Here is a 13,864-nt window from a genome sequence, read left to right on the forward strand (position 1 = left end):
ATATAAGAAGAGAAAAGGGGAAAAACATTTGCAGATGAAATACTAGGTCTTAAATAATAAGATATTGCATACAACCATGGGAGAGACAGAATCTTTCGAAACTGATTCACATCATCTCTGTCTGATCCATGGATAAAATAGTGCAGCAGTTTATAGCAATAGCAGTAGACTTATATACCGCTTCATAGGGCTTTCAGCCTTCTCTAAGCGGTTTACAGAGAGTCAGCATATTGCCCCCAACAATCTGGGTCCTCATTTTACCCACCTCGGAAGGATGGAAGGCTGAGTCAACCCTGAGCCGGTGAGATTTGAACCGCTGAACTGCTGATCTAGCAGTAGCCTGCAGTGCTGCATTTAACCACTGCGCCACCTCGGCTCTAGTTTGGTGCAGCCTTGTTTCTATTTAAACAAATTCAGATTGTAGGGATTATTATAATTACTCATTGAGCTCCACAACAAAGTTCTTGGGCTTCCCTATCTTGAGTCCTATTATTATTTTGTCAAGGAGCATGAAGATCTCATTTTCCAGAAGTATCCACAGAATCAATGTAGCAATCTTTATTTTGCCTTTATATACTGATACATCATCACTACCTATGTACAAAAAGGCAGAGGTTATGAGACAGTGCTTTCTTCATTTGTCCCCAGTAGATACCTCTATCCTTTTCTTGAAAATGTATCTTCATTTACAGATTTCTTTACTGTGTTATATCATTCACAAAGTTTTAAAAACTTAATTTTTAATCTCTTCACCCTTTACCAGCAAAGTATCTCTGAGTCTCACCTGTTGAGTAATTAATATATGGGAATTTGAGGTATTCACCTTTATTTATGGCTAGAAGTAGCAACTCAGTATCCTCCAGATGTTTTGGATTGCAACTCTCATATCTTTCCTCAGGCCCTGTTGGTTGAGGTTCATAGATACAAAACACAGCAGCTTGTCCTGCATGGGGAAATATTTAATTATCTTAAGCTTATCAGCGGACTCGTTTATAATCTGTGCTGTGCAAAACACAACAGGACAGGCTGCATTAAAAAAAACCACAACAACTGGATTCAGGCCTATGGCGAATTTGCAGTCTTCCAAGGCACGGTTGTCCCAAAGGTGCTTTGTGAAAAGGCAACTGGACTTCGTTTTCTTTTCCTGGAAGATGTCTCGCTTCTCATCCAAGAAGCTTCTTCATCTTTTGAAGAACAACTGAAATCTTGCAGCACTGAAGAAGCTTCTTGGATGGGAAGTAAAACGTCTTCAAGAAAAAAGGGGAAAAAAAAGAAGGTCCAGTTGCCTTTTGAAAAATGGACAGCTGGATTCGGGATCACACGCAGGGGGAGCGAGCGAGGCTCTCCACCCAACGGCGGAAGAAACGCTCCATCCCGCAGCTCCGACTTCAACGCAGAGCGTCTCCAAAAGGCCTTCGGGTGCTTTCGCAGAGACGCAACTCCTCCCAGCGACCAGGAAGCGGCGCTGCTGCTGCTGCAAGGCCCGAAGGAGCCGCGGCGTTAGGAAGCGACGGCTGGTAGGCGACCATGACCGGGCAGCGGGGAGGAGAGCCGACGAATTATGTCGCGCTTCTTTCCGACTGGGCGGACGCGCATCTCACCCTCGTCCGGGTACGCGCCGGGAATCGGTCTGGGCCGTGTGTAATTTTTGGGCTGCGCTGCGTCGCTGCCTGAGGCTGGAAGCGGGGCTGCCGGAGCCAGCTTTGCTCCGGTTGCAACTAGAGCAAAAATGGCAGTTAATCTATTGTAGGATCTTAGTATATAGTAAGGGGTAGTTACAGAGGCAGAGTTTCCTTGTGCTTTTCCTCCGTAGCCTGTAACCTTCAACCTTGGCCTTAAAGTGAGACATGTCGGAACGACCATCAGTTCTGGGCTTAAATGACAACCATTGTGGTCTTTTAGGACCTGGTTTATTGCTCTGCGTCTTCTTTACACATCGTACGTTCTAGAGATACAAGAAACGGGCGTGTGTGTTGTTTTGAATGAACGGTTTAATTGCCTGGAAGAAAACCGTCCTGTGTTCCAAAGTTATTGTGAATAACATAAATACAACTTCTATCTGGAAAATGTGTCTTGAGACGGCTTAAACCGAATAATGGTGCATTATGTATCCTTTCAAAGACATTCAGATAACTCATGATCTTGGGGAGATGGGATGGTGGTGGAATCATAAGGGTTCCTAAGTTGAGGGATCTTGTTAATTGATCAGAATTGTTTTACCTACTGTAATTTGCGGAAGGCCCAGCTGTCATTGTCAAAAAGTATGGAGGTTGTAGCTGAAAAGTTCTGGGAGGCATCAAATTCCTAAACTGAATTCAAGGCAAAGCATTTGGACAGAAAAAAACAAACAAACTATGATTGCAACATTATGTTTTTCAGACTATCTGAAATCTTAGTGTAAGAACCTAGCAATATAAATCAGGTTTATGAAAAGGTCTCCAAATTCATTGCTGGAAAAGGTCTTTATAATAAAATAATGAAGTAACGATGTTATTCACAGAATTTTTAAATTAGGTTGTAGAAGTTAGCAAGCTGGTGTATAAACATGAGGTAATAATAATGGCAATAACCAAGATGGGTTCAATTTCTGATAACTTCAGTATCATAGTAGTTTGTTATGGTACAGGCAATCCTCAACTTAACAACTATTCATTTAGTGACTCTGAAATTAACGGCATTGAAAAAAGTGACTTATGACCAGTCCTTGCACTTACGACCATTGCAGCATCCCCATGGTCACATGATAAAAATTCAGAAGGTTGGCATCTGGCATGTATTTGTGATGGTTACAGCACTTTAGGATTATGTGATTGACACTTGCAAACTTGTGAGACAACTTCAAAGTCAGTGAGGGAAGATATATTTGCTTAATGACTCCATGTTTCATTTAATTGCAATGATTCGCCTAACATTCATGACAAAAAAAAGTTATAAAACCAGGGACAACGCAGCAACAAAATTCTGGTCTGAATCATGGTCATAAATCAAGATTACCTATATAGCAGTTATTACAATTTTGGGGATTTTTTTTTTTTCAATTTCCTCATTTAGTTTACCGTGTAGAATTTCCATGCAAGTACTAAACTAGTACAACCCTGCTTAATTTTTTTGAGGTCAGCCAAGGTCAGTTAATTAAGAACACAAATTGGGTACCATAGGTGGAAACAGTATTAATTACTGAATACCAAAGGAAATAAGTTTCAAAGTTTAGAAGTGATGCACAAAAAGTACTTTCTATTTGCTTGCAGCAAGCCTCTGTAAGTGCCAGCATCTTCAAAAGGGCTTTCCTGCAAATTGGTTCTGATCCCTTGGAGAGCCAGATCTTAACCCATAGGACACAATCTGAATCCTTAGAATTGCATACAACTCTTGAAAACATTGTTTATGACCACTTACATTTCTAGAAGTGTTTTCGAGTAGTGATTTTTAACAATGAAATATTTGACAGAAGAACTATGTTAACTAATTTAACCTTTAAATAAGGAAATAAAATCAAATACATTTTGTGGTGATATCATGCACTAATTTGCAGTTTCTATGTGCCACTCAGATGCCACAAATATCCCTCAGCCTGCAACAATTGTATACCCTGCCCTACACAATTTAAGGTTTTAAAGATTTCAAGCAATACTTTGAATGGACTCTATAAAATGGAAACCAACATAACATGATGTGTACAAAATACATATAGTTTACTAATTGCATTTTGCACAGATTGAAGCTTTTGGGTAGCTCACAATAAATTATGTAGTTGTGGGTTTTTTATTTAGAACTATAAAGTGCTTGGGTTCAATCTCCAAAATGTTATAGAGCAGCGATCCTCAACCTTTTTGGCACCAAAGTCTGGTTTAACAGAAGACACTTTTTCCACAGTCCAGAGGGGAGGGATATTTTTTGGTTTCACTCACTTGCCTGCTCACAGTACTGGTCAGTGGCCATGGGATTGGGGACCCCTGTTCTAGAGCATGAAATAACACAAAATGTATGTTGTATGCACACTTAAAACAGCAGCCATTTTTCTCAGGATTATACGGCAAGTAAAGAGACATTTCCAAATTCAAAGCACCTGTCACATTCATCTTCCCTGAGTCTTCGCACCACCTGGTTTCGGGTCGACGTTTGGGACTCAGGACCCCACAGCACCTCAGAGTTTGGGGGAGCTAGTTGAGTTTTTAAAGAGGATATGGGTTAATGTCAGGGTTCCAAGTAACACCACTAACAAAAGAAGGCTTTGAGGCTTTACTTTCCTCAAAGTTCCATTTTATTAGAGATGTCACAGTGGCACATCTGGGAAAACCCGAATCTGAAAAGTTTCCAGGTTTTCCCCATCCAAACGAAACTCCAAGTCCCTGCCCAACACCCACATGTCCATCACATTGTCCGATCACTGTCCCAACTGGACATGCCTCCCAGTCACACCACTCCAGATGCAGGGCAAGACGTCCTTGACTGTCTTAGAAAGGAATGTTACTTTGACTATATCTATTACACTCCATATGATCCCCCCCTCCCAATTTCCCACAGCATTAAATGCGGCAGGTCTGAAGGCCCAATGCAAAAGATGGCTTCCAGGCCTGACAGCAGCCTTCGTACAATAGATTTTAAATACTGGTAGTCCTCAACTTGTGACCACAATTGAACCCAAAATTTCTCTTACTAAATGAGATACTTGTTAAGTGAATTTTGCTCCATTTCTTGCCACAGTTGTTAAGTGAATCATTGTAGTTATGTTAGTAACAATGGTTGTTAAATGAATCTGGCTTCCCTCATTGACTTTACTTGTCAGAAGGTCGCAAAAGGTGATCACATAGCCACAGGACTCTGCAACCATCATAAATATAACCAGTTGCCAAGCAGCCAAATTTTGATCACATGTTCATGGGAATGCTGCAACGGTCATAAGTGTGAAAAACGGTCATGAGTCACTTTCAGTGCCTTTGTAGCTTCAAGCTGTCACTAAATGAACTATTGTAAATCAGGGACTACCTATACTCCTCAGCTGAAATTCTTCATACTCAGAATTGTCTAGTTCCAAATTTGCAGAATCATTTCAATTTAATAAAAGATTAAAATAATAAACCTATGAAGTTTGGAGATTTTGTGACTTAGTTTTTTAAAACTTAGATATATTTGTGACTATTATATATTTCATTTTTAGGCAGCAATTGGTATTAAAATGCACATATTGCATTTTGTAGATCATATTCATAAGACTGAGATAAAGGATATGCTTAGGTCTCACGCTGTGAGATAGAAATACATGTTTTTGAAATAATTTATGGGTTTTTTCCCCTAGAACATAAGTACTGGATTGGCAATAGCTGGAGTGATTGCACTTGCAAAGAGTATCAAGTTGGTAAGTTACATTTTGAGTATAAATATATATTGAGTATATATATATAATTTTAGGAAGCACATACCGTTGTATCCAATAAATTGGAACAATAAGTTAATACTGAGCATGCTGCTTGCTCATGTACAACTTGCAGCCAAGTCTTATTTTAATGTAGCCTGTTTTGTTTCAAATAAATACCAAAAAGTTTTATTACTTATTATTAAACGAGGACTACCTGTTCTGTCTTTTCAAAGCAAAATAGAAAACAGATTTATATTGCTTTGAATCTTGTTTGCCTTTTTGGGCAGCATTTTAAAAACTATCAACCATTATAGGTTTTAGTGATCTCACTTTATTCATTTGGCCTCAGAGGCCATCTTCTGAAATACAGAACGTTGCTGACTGAAATAATGGCCCAGAGATTTTTCATTAACAATCCTATTTGATGGGTTTTTCTAAATAAGGAACTTGCAAAATCTTTCACTAATGGATGTAAAAAAAAACCAAAACCCTTAAATATTCGCAGACGTTTGTACTAGTAATCACAATCTTAAAGTATTACTGCTGTACATATTGAACACTGAACTAAGCTTCTGTGTACTTGGGGTCTTCATTTACAATGAAAAACTTTGTGGCCATAAATATTCCCAGATTTTATTTTATTTTAATTTTAAAATATGCTTGTTGCTTTTTTAAAAAAAGTTGTTTTAGACCTTGACTTGCCATACTGAGTACATTTCTTGGAATTATGTTACTCAGTTTATCTACAGACCTTCACACATTACTTTCAAGGGCTTCTGTGTTGATGAAGAGGCCTTGTAAGAGGACAAGAGAGACATTGTACAAATAATTTAAATCCTGGTGTTCTAACCTTCATATAATAGGGATGGGGTGTTATATGAATAGCATATCTCAAGGACCAGTCTGGTAGGAAATACTAATTGTATAGCAACTCCTTTCTTGTTATTAGTTCTTTTAAAGTAGAGTTTCAACTGAAGAGGCTATCTAAGTTTATTTCCCTATAGAGTATGAAAACATTCTTATGTTAAGTAAAATTCAGGGTGATGCTTTTATAAGTTTTCTATAAAGCATGTTTTATTTGAGTATAAATTGTATTGTATACACCAAAGTGTTCATTTAGATAAAAATTGCATGTTTAAAGTGTCTTTCCTGAAACCATTGCTATTCAATCTTCATAGCACTTTATAGAGTGAGAATTGTAATAAAAGGAGCTTTTTATAATACAATGGATATATATTGAAAATTTCATCCAAGTGAAACTAATAATGATTTTGCAGTTGTTATATGTTTTCTAATATATAAAATAAACATGTTGTGTAATTACATAATTAATTTTATAAAGGAATAAATATATAATACATTGATATTTTTATCCTGCCTTTATTATTTTCATAAATAACTCAGAGTGAGAACATACTGAATACATCTTCCTTCTCCTATTGTCCTCAAGACAACAACCCTGTGAAGTGAGTAGAACTGAAAGAGAATGAGTGGTCCAAAGTCACCCAGCCAGTTTTCTTGCCTAAGGCAGGACTAGAACTTCCAGTCTCCTGGTTTCTAGCCTTCTCCATGAGCCACTAGACCAAATACTGTATGCCCACATTTATATTCTTATACTATTTGTTTATATTCTTTTTTTCTTATGAATAGACAGCCAAATTCACAAATGCTTTGGAAATACCTCCAGAATTTATACAGAAGAATGCTAAGCTACGTGGACAATTGCATCGAATAACTGAGCAAGGATTAGAAATTGAACATGTACCTATTACCCTTCCAATCATTTCCTCTCTGCAGAAAAGATGTAAGTAAGACGAGTAACTTCATAGTGGCCAAGTTAGTTTTTTTTTTTGCAGGTTTGAAACATTTTTAGAGGTTTGAATTTAAGAAATTCTAAACATGAGTGAGTGGCCATCTTTAGAAAACACATATGAAAAGCAACCTATATTTTACCATGTACTTGTATGTTGATTAGAATTCTGCAATATTCAGATTCAAAGTAGGCAAGAATGCTTTGGATGTGATATGAGAATCCTTACTGCCTCTGGAGGTTGCTTTTTAAAGGGACTTCAACTTTTCCCCAAGTTGGCACTTTTTCCTAGCACCTTGGTGTTTAAATTAAGGAGGTGTTACATAATGGGACAGTGGAAGCTCTAACTGTTCCCTAAAACACTAAAACCATTGATAAGAGAGTTGGATGGGAATGAAGATAGACATTTCAGCCATGGGGATGACTTGAGTCAAATGAGACAATGTCTGTCAGCCTGAAATCCCACAATGGCTTTACAAGTAGTTCTTGTTTAGTGACTATCTCACTTAGCAAATGTTTGAACTTATAGTAGTGATGAAAAAGTAACTTTACGACCAGTGCTTGTATTGGCAGATCTGTAAAGCAAAGAAAACCTGAAGAAGATAAGCACGCTCATAATTTTACTTAGTGACCACTTTACTTAATGACCAAATTGCCTGTCCCAATTATGGTCAGTAGATGAGGACTACCTGTAAGAAGATAAAATGGGGGCATACTTGATTTGAGTTTCTGGAGGAAAAAAATGAGATAAAAAGGAAAAAAAATAATGTGTTTATTTTAGTAGGTTTTTAACCCCTACAGAGGGAATGATTCTTTAGGCCTTTCTAACATGGCTTGACTCTAAACTTCAAGGTAGCTTACATGGAATTTTCTTTCATTTTATCCTTACGACCGTAGCCATGTCAAATTGGTTGGGCTGGGTGAAAGCAATGGGTTCAAAATCACATAAAGAATTCCCATGGCTACGGGCAGACTTCAACTTTGTTCAGTCCTAGTCCAAACACACAACATTAAGCTGCTACGCTACACCGCACTGGCTATCCTTGACTGCTACTGAAGCACCCTATTAGGCTGCATAAGAAAAAGGTTAATCACAGACTATGGGTGAGGTTAAAAATAAATAAAAAAAAGAACTGGAGGCAGAGATTAAGGTTCAGACTGCTTTGAATGGAGTAGATTAAAGAGTATATTCATAATCTTGGAATATTCTATTCTTTAGCTGTCACTGGAATCACTGGCGGTAGCTGTTGTGAGAAGTGCCTTTGTACAGTTATATGTGGTATGCCAACTACATCCCTTTCCCAGCCTCATCAGTTTTGACAGTGATTATTTATGCCTTGACTACATCCATGTTGGCTACTGCAGTGTAACCCTGTAGAAAATAAGGAAAATGATCTTGACAGAGTTAGGCAAGATCTGCTACCAAAGCAACAAGGAAAAAATATGATTTAAATCCCAAACAAGCAGAAAGTCCAAAATAAGTGGCTCAAACAGATCTTCCCTAATTCATTGGATTGTAAGAAAAAGGTTCTGCACAAATGAACTTGCAAGATTCTGTTATGATAGCCCCTCCATAGAATATCTTTGTTCTTCCTGATTCATGATCTGGTCTATCTGACTTTAACATGGGACAACCTATGAAAATGTCCCATGAGATCGGACAACCAATGAATTTTCCATGACATGGAAATGTGCAGAAGTTGTAGTTATGTAAAATATATCAGCTAGAATGTTAAATGGGGTATATTATGCCTACACAGAACAAAAAAAAAAAAAACCCACCCTGTGTTACTCGCCAGATGTTTTCTGGAGACAGTTTAAAATGCTGGTATTGACTTTTGAAGGCTTAAACTGTTTAGAGTATGAGTTTAAGGACTGTTCCTTTTGTTACGGTTGTCAAGTTGTTAAGATTAGCAGGAGAGGTCCTTTTGAAGAAGCCTTCACTGTCAGAAGCTCAGATTTCTGGGTGTGTGGGAAGGGAAAGTTGCATTTGCTTCTTGCTTTTTCTATGTTTAGGAAATAGATAAAGATGTGGAGTGGGGGGGGGGTTGCTATACTTGTTAGAAAGTGTTAATGTTTATTTTGTTGTGAATTTTAAGTACTGTTTTATGTTTTGTTGTTTAGCTGTGTTGAAACTCACCAGAGCTAAAGGGCAAGTTTTGAATCAAATAAAATCTCTTCAGTGTTTTCTTGCTTCAGAAAACAAAAACTTATTTTTATCCTGCATTTTTATAGTAACAGTAATTGAAGCAACATATATAATATATTTTAAAAATGAATAAAAAGTAATGCTAAAAATACAGAGCCTACATCTTTCAGATCTGCTTTATAGATTACCTGAATTGATTTCGGTTTACATAAATACACATTACTTAACATTTTCTACACTCACTTGAAGTAGATATTTATTATCATCATCAACACCATGCTGTGAATTCAAAGCCTGTAGTGAAGCAGTTCTTTGTCCTTTCTGTCATTCCATGATTTAGAAAAAGAAGACAAATGTGCAAATTATTCCCGTTCTGGTTTCTCCATGCATGGAACTGTCACTTTTGGATAGCTGATTTCTGAAATAGTTTATAGCTTTCTTCAGCCATAGAAAATATTAACAGCTTTAGCAATAAGAACATTAATTTTGCCTCCTAGAATCTTTCATTTAAATCTTGGACAACAAAATTCTAGTTTATCTCTCCCCTTTAATTGTTTAGATCAATGACCTAAATGAGGTATTTTCACTAATGCTCTAATAAAACAACAATGCATGTATATCATTTTAGGGCATTCAAATGGTTTATTGCTTGTCAGGCTTGCTGGTGTGGAGTTAACATCTGATGGTGTAATCTGGTTAAAAGAAGAAATGAAACCTTCACAAATGATTTGGTTCCAGCTTTTGGGCAGAAAAGAATCATCACTTGATTGCTTCGTAATAGTAAATAAGGTAAGTAAATGTTCAGAGGGAATAGAAGAGTTTCCATGAGCGCAAACAATAAGTGTGCTTAGTGTGAAATAATTTATGCTGAGTTCTCTTACTCCTAAGTGAAAACTTGCAGTAAGGCCTTGCATCAGTTCTGGATTCAGAGATGCTGGTAATGTTATGCAATGTCCTAGACCCATAATGGCGAACCTATGGCACGCTTGCCACTTGTGGCACACGAAACCCTCTCTGCGGGCATGCGAGCTGTTGCCCCAGCTCAGCTTCACCGCACATGCACACATGTCTCCCGCCAGACAGCTGAGTTTTGGGTTTGTGCTCTGCATGCGGGAGATGTGAGTGCATGCACAGGGGAGCGCAGGGGTATGTGGCACATCCCTTCCACACCCCGTTTTTGGTCCCAAGAGGCTCCAGGGAGGTCTGCGATGCCCAAAATGGGGCACGGGGGGTCACACATTCATGCACAGGGGGTTGCACATGCATGTGGGGGGGGGGTTGTGCACGCATGCATGTTGGTGAGGGAAGCATGGGAGGTCATGCACACATGCTCCTGGGGTGGGGCACATGGGTTGTGCATGTACATTGCATTATGGGTGTGGGCATGCAGGCATGTGCTGTTGCGTGTGTGTGCTTTCGTCAGGTTAGGTCAGAAAGGTTACCCATCACTGTCCTAGACCTAGACAAACATTTGACAAACTATTGTATTGGAAGTGGAGGGAGAAGAGTTTGGTGCGCAGGTGAGAGTTTATTGCTGGTCTTAGCCTATGGCAACTCCCCTCCAACATGTTATTCCCTGGAATTCCCAACCAACATTGCCAAAAGTTGCAAATGTAGAAATAGTAGCCCCAGGGCATCCAGAAGTAAAGGTAGTTTTCAACTTACAACTTTCAATCATTCTTGGATTGAATCAGAATCTCTGTTATTAATCAAAGTGTTTGTTAAGTAAATCACAGTCAATTTAAAACCTTTTTTTGCTACAGTTGTTAAATGAATCATTTCAGTTATTAAAAGAATAATCCAGTCATTAAGCCAATCCAGCTTCCTCGTTGACTTTGCTTGTCAGAAGCTGACAAATGGGGATCACATGATCCAAGGGTTATCATATGTCGGTTGCCAAGTGCCCAAATGTCAACCATGTGACTGATGGGATATATTGAAGGTTGCAAGTGGAAGGACTGTTATAAGTCACTCTTTTTACTGCCGTTGTAACTTTGAATGCTCACTAAATTGTTGTAAGTCAAGGACTACCTGTATTGAGGTTGGACAATGATGGCATTACTTAAGAAAATTTATACGGCTGCCGAAGTCACTTGAGGAATTCAACTTTAATGTTTGTTCCTTACGGGAATGGACATAGTATGTAATATGTGAATTATATGTCTTATGCAAAATTCTAATGTCTTTTTTGAACAGGGGAGATTTTCCAGTATTTGTTTAAATGAAGAGATCTTGCGACGGGGGCTTGGCAGGACAGTTTGTATTGAAGGATTGGCTCATGAATCTCAGATATACTGGAAGCTTCACAAGAGGCTACTTCAAGCAGAAATGAAAGCTGTGAAAAAAAAGAAAGGAATCTGGAAAGAAGAGACACTCATTGAAAAGTTCAAAGAACACATCAACAATTATAAATTTATCCAAAAATTAAAGCAGTTTGCAACATGGTTGAGAATCCGGCTATGAAAACAATTGCTTGGAGGAACCTAAATGGAGCAGGGAGTAGCATTGCGTTCATTTGTGAAAATGATGTAACTAAGTTCTTAAGAAGATGAAAACATCTGATACTGATGTCTTAAGAAAATGTGCATATACAATACACATAATTATTGTTAAAAAATTTATCTACGCTTTTTCACAAAGAATAACTCTCTTTAGGCTGTCTAATATGGAAATATGGAATTATTGGTGATGTATTTTACAATGATTGCGGGAAAGTTCAGGGCAAAAAGAAAAAAAAAAGCAAGGAATGGTTTCCATTATTACTTTTTGTGCAAATAATTGGTCAGCTTTTTTATGATAGGACAGCTATAACACTGATGCTTGACCTTTGGCAACATTATACATGTTTCTAGATCAGTGATGGCTAAACTTTTCGGCAATCAGTACCAAAACTGGAGCCTGTGTGTGTGCTGGAGCACCGAAACCTGGAAGAGAGCAGCTGGCCGGTGCACATGCGTGTGGTGACCAGCTGCTCTTTTGGGTTCCAGCCCGCACATACACACCGGAAAGCTGGTCTTCATGGAAAGACCCGGAAGAGCAGCTGGTGACAGCGCACATGCCCACAGAGAGAGCTCTGCGTGCCACCTCTCATGTGTGCCATAGGTTCGCCATCACGGTTCTCGATGCTGAATTTGGCTTAGTTTGGAAGACTGCTTTCTGTCTTCAGTTTATGATGGCATGATATTATTTAATGCTCTTGGGACAATGGTCTGATTTAAGTTCACACTGGCACTGGTTGAAGATGATTAGCTAATAATTATATAAATTAGCCTCATAAACATTGTGGATTTGGTGCTGTCTGTTCTAGAGGTGGTTCTTAATAGATGTTACGATACCACCCACCACCTATAAATATCAAAGTGTAGCAATTGCAATTCTTGGGTCGTTGCTCCTATAACTATATCAGGTTTCTTTCAGAAAAGGAAGAAATTATATCAGCCAAACTCTCTTATCTGTACATAGTGTATGCTCTCTTTGGTCTGTGTCCGTGTGGCTTCATTCCTTTGTTCTGTTTATTTCTCTGCTTCGTGATGCCACATGGAAAAATTAAATGCAGCGGCCTGTATAATTTGTTTATCAAAGAGAATAACTAATTTCAGAGAGACCAATGTGCTCAAGAGTCAGTATTACTGCTTATGTTTTATAGACCTAATGTTTTAAGGGACGAAGAAGGAAGTGACATTGAAATTATGGACTTGTGCTCAAGGCAAGTTTGTGTTGGATTCGAATGTAAAGATTAATTGACCTGATCATAAGATGTGCTCACATGAATAGATTTACTTTGGTAGAACATTATGTATAACTTTGTGTTCTGAACCACTTATTTATATGCTTAACTAGCACTTGACAACATTTTGAATGGTCTTGCCAATGTAGGTAATATATATAGAGAGAATATATCTACATTGAGAATTAAATCTTATAGAAATATTTTTTTTGCTGATCTGTATTGTTTTAAAATTACTTCAATACAAAGCAATATGTATTCCTTAAATATCATTATATAAAATGCAGTCCTTCAATCCCCCTAATATAGTTATTTTTCCTTGTAACTTTAGCTATACTGATAGTAATTTTGATATTGGTAGAAAGACAACTCTGCCTGGCTAGAAAATGAGAGGTTGTGAGTTCTAGTCCTGTCTTAGGCATGAGAGCCAGTTAGGTGACATTTTGGGCCAGTCATTCTCCAGTCACTGAGATAGAGAGTGTGACTATCTCAATGTCACCCAGCTGGCTTTGTGCCTGGGGCGGGACTAAAACTCACAATCTCTATACCCGAATGGCTCTCTTGGGTGTAATAAGCCCAATTCATTTTTCATTGTCTTTAGAGATAGGATTATCTCATTCTTCTCATAGAATGTGTTTAAAGTGTGTTCTTCAGTTAAAAAAACACTCTTCAGATCGGAATGATGACTTAAATAAATCTTATGAGTATTAAAAAACCTGTTTTAAGAATGGAACTGGGAAATATAATCTGCAGATTTATTTTCCAGACCCAAAGCTAGCGTAATTTCCACCACAAATTAAACCTTCCTAATAATCTTAAATA

At 38.0% G+C, this 13,864-nt stretch overlaps 1 protein-coding gene across 1 annotated transcript; it reads left to right on the top strand.

Annotated features, from left to right (window-relative positions):
• Positions 1–1,464: 1,464 nt before the first annotated feature.
• On the top strand, positions 1,465–13,346 carry MISO1 (mitochondrial inner membrane subdomain organizer 1). Its single transcript, XM_087725333.1, has 5 exons — positions 1,465–1,611; positions 5,297–5,356; positions 7,007–7,160; positions 9,944–10,104; positions 11,512–13,346. Exons 1-5 carry the CDS (start codon positions 1,528–1,530, stop codon positions 11,776–11,778), a joined length of 726 nt encoding a protein of 241 aa, XP_087581459.1. The 5' UTR covers positions 1,465–1,527; the 3' UTR covers positions 11,779–13,346.
• The last annotated feature ends 518 nt before the right edge of the window (positions 13,347–13,864 follow it).

The sequence above is a fragment of the Thamnophis sirtalis genome, unplaced genomic scaffold, assembly GCF_051295495.1.
Source record: "Thamnophis sirtalis isolate CommonGarterSnake01/CBP01778 unplaced genomic scaffold, rThaSir2_p1.2 scaffold_11, whole genome shotgun sequence".
Lineage (NCBI taxonomy): Eukaryota > Metazoa > Chordata > Lepidosauria > Squamata > Natricidae > Thamnophis > Thamnophis sirtalis.

Coding starts and splice junctions, on each gene's coding strand:
- MISO1 (XM_087725333.1), top strand. CDS start 1,528: ATGACCGGGCAGCGGGGAGGAGAGCCGACGAATTATGTCGCGCTTCTT. Junction 5,357..7,006: donor TTGCAAAGAGTATCAAGTTG/GTAAGTTACATT, acceptor TCTTATGAATAG/ACAGCCAAATTCACAAATGC. Junction 7,161..9,943: donor TTCCTCTCTGCAGAAAAGAT/GTAAGTAAGACG, acceptor ATATCATTTTAG/GGCATTCAAATGGTTTATTG.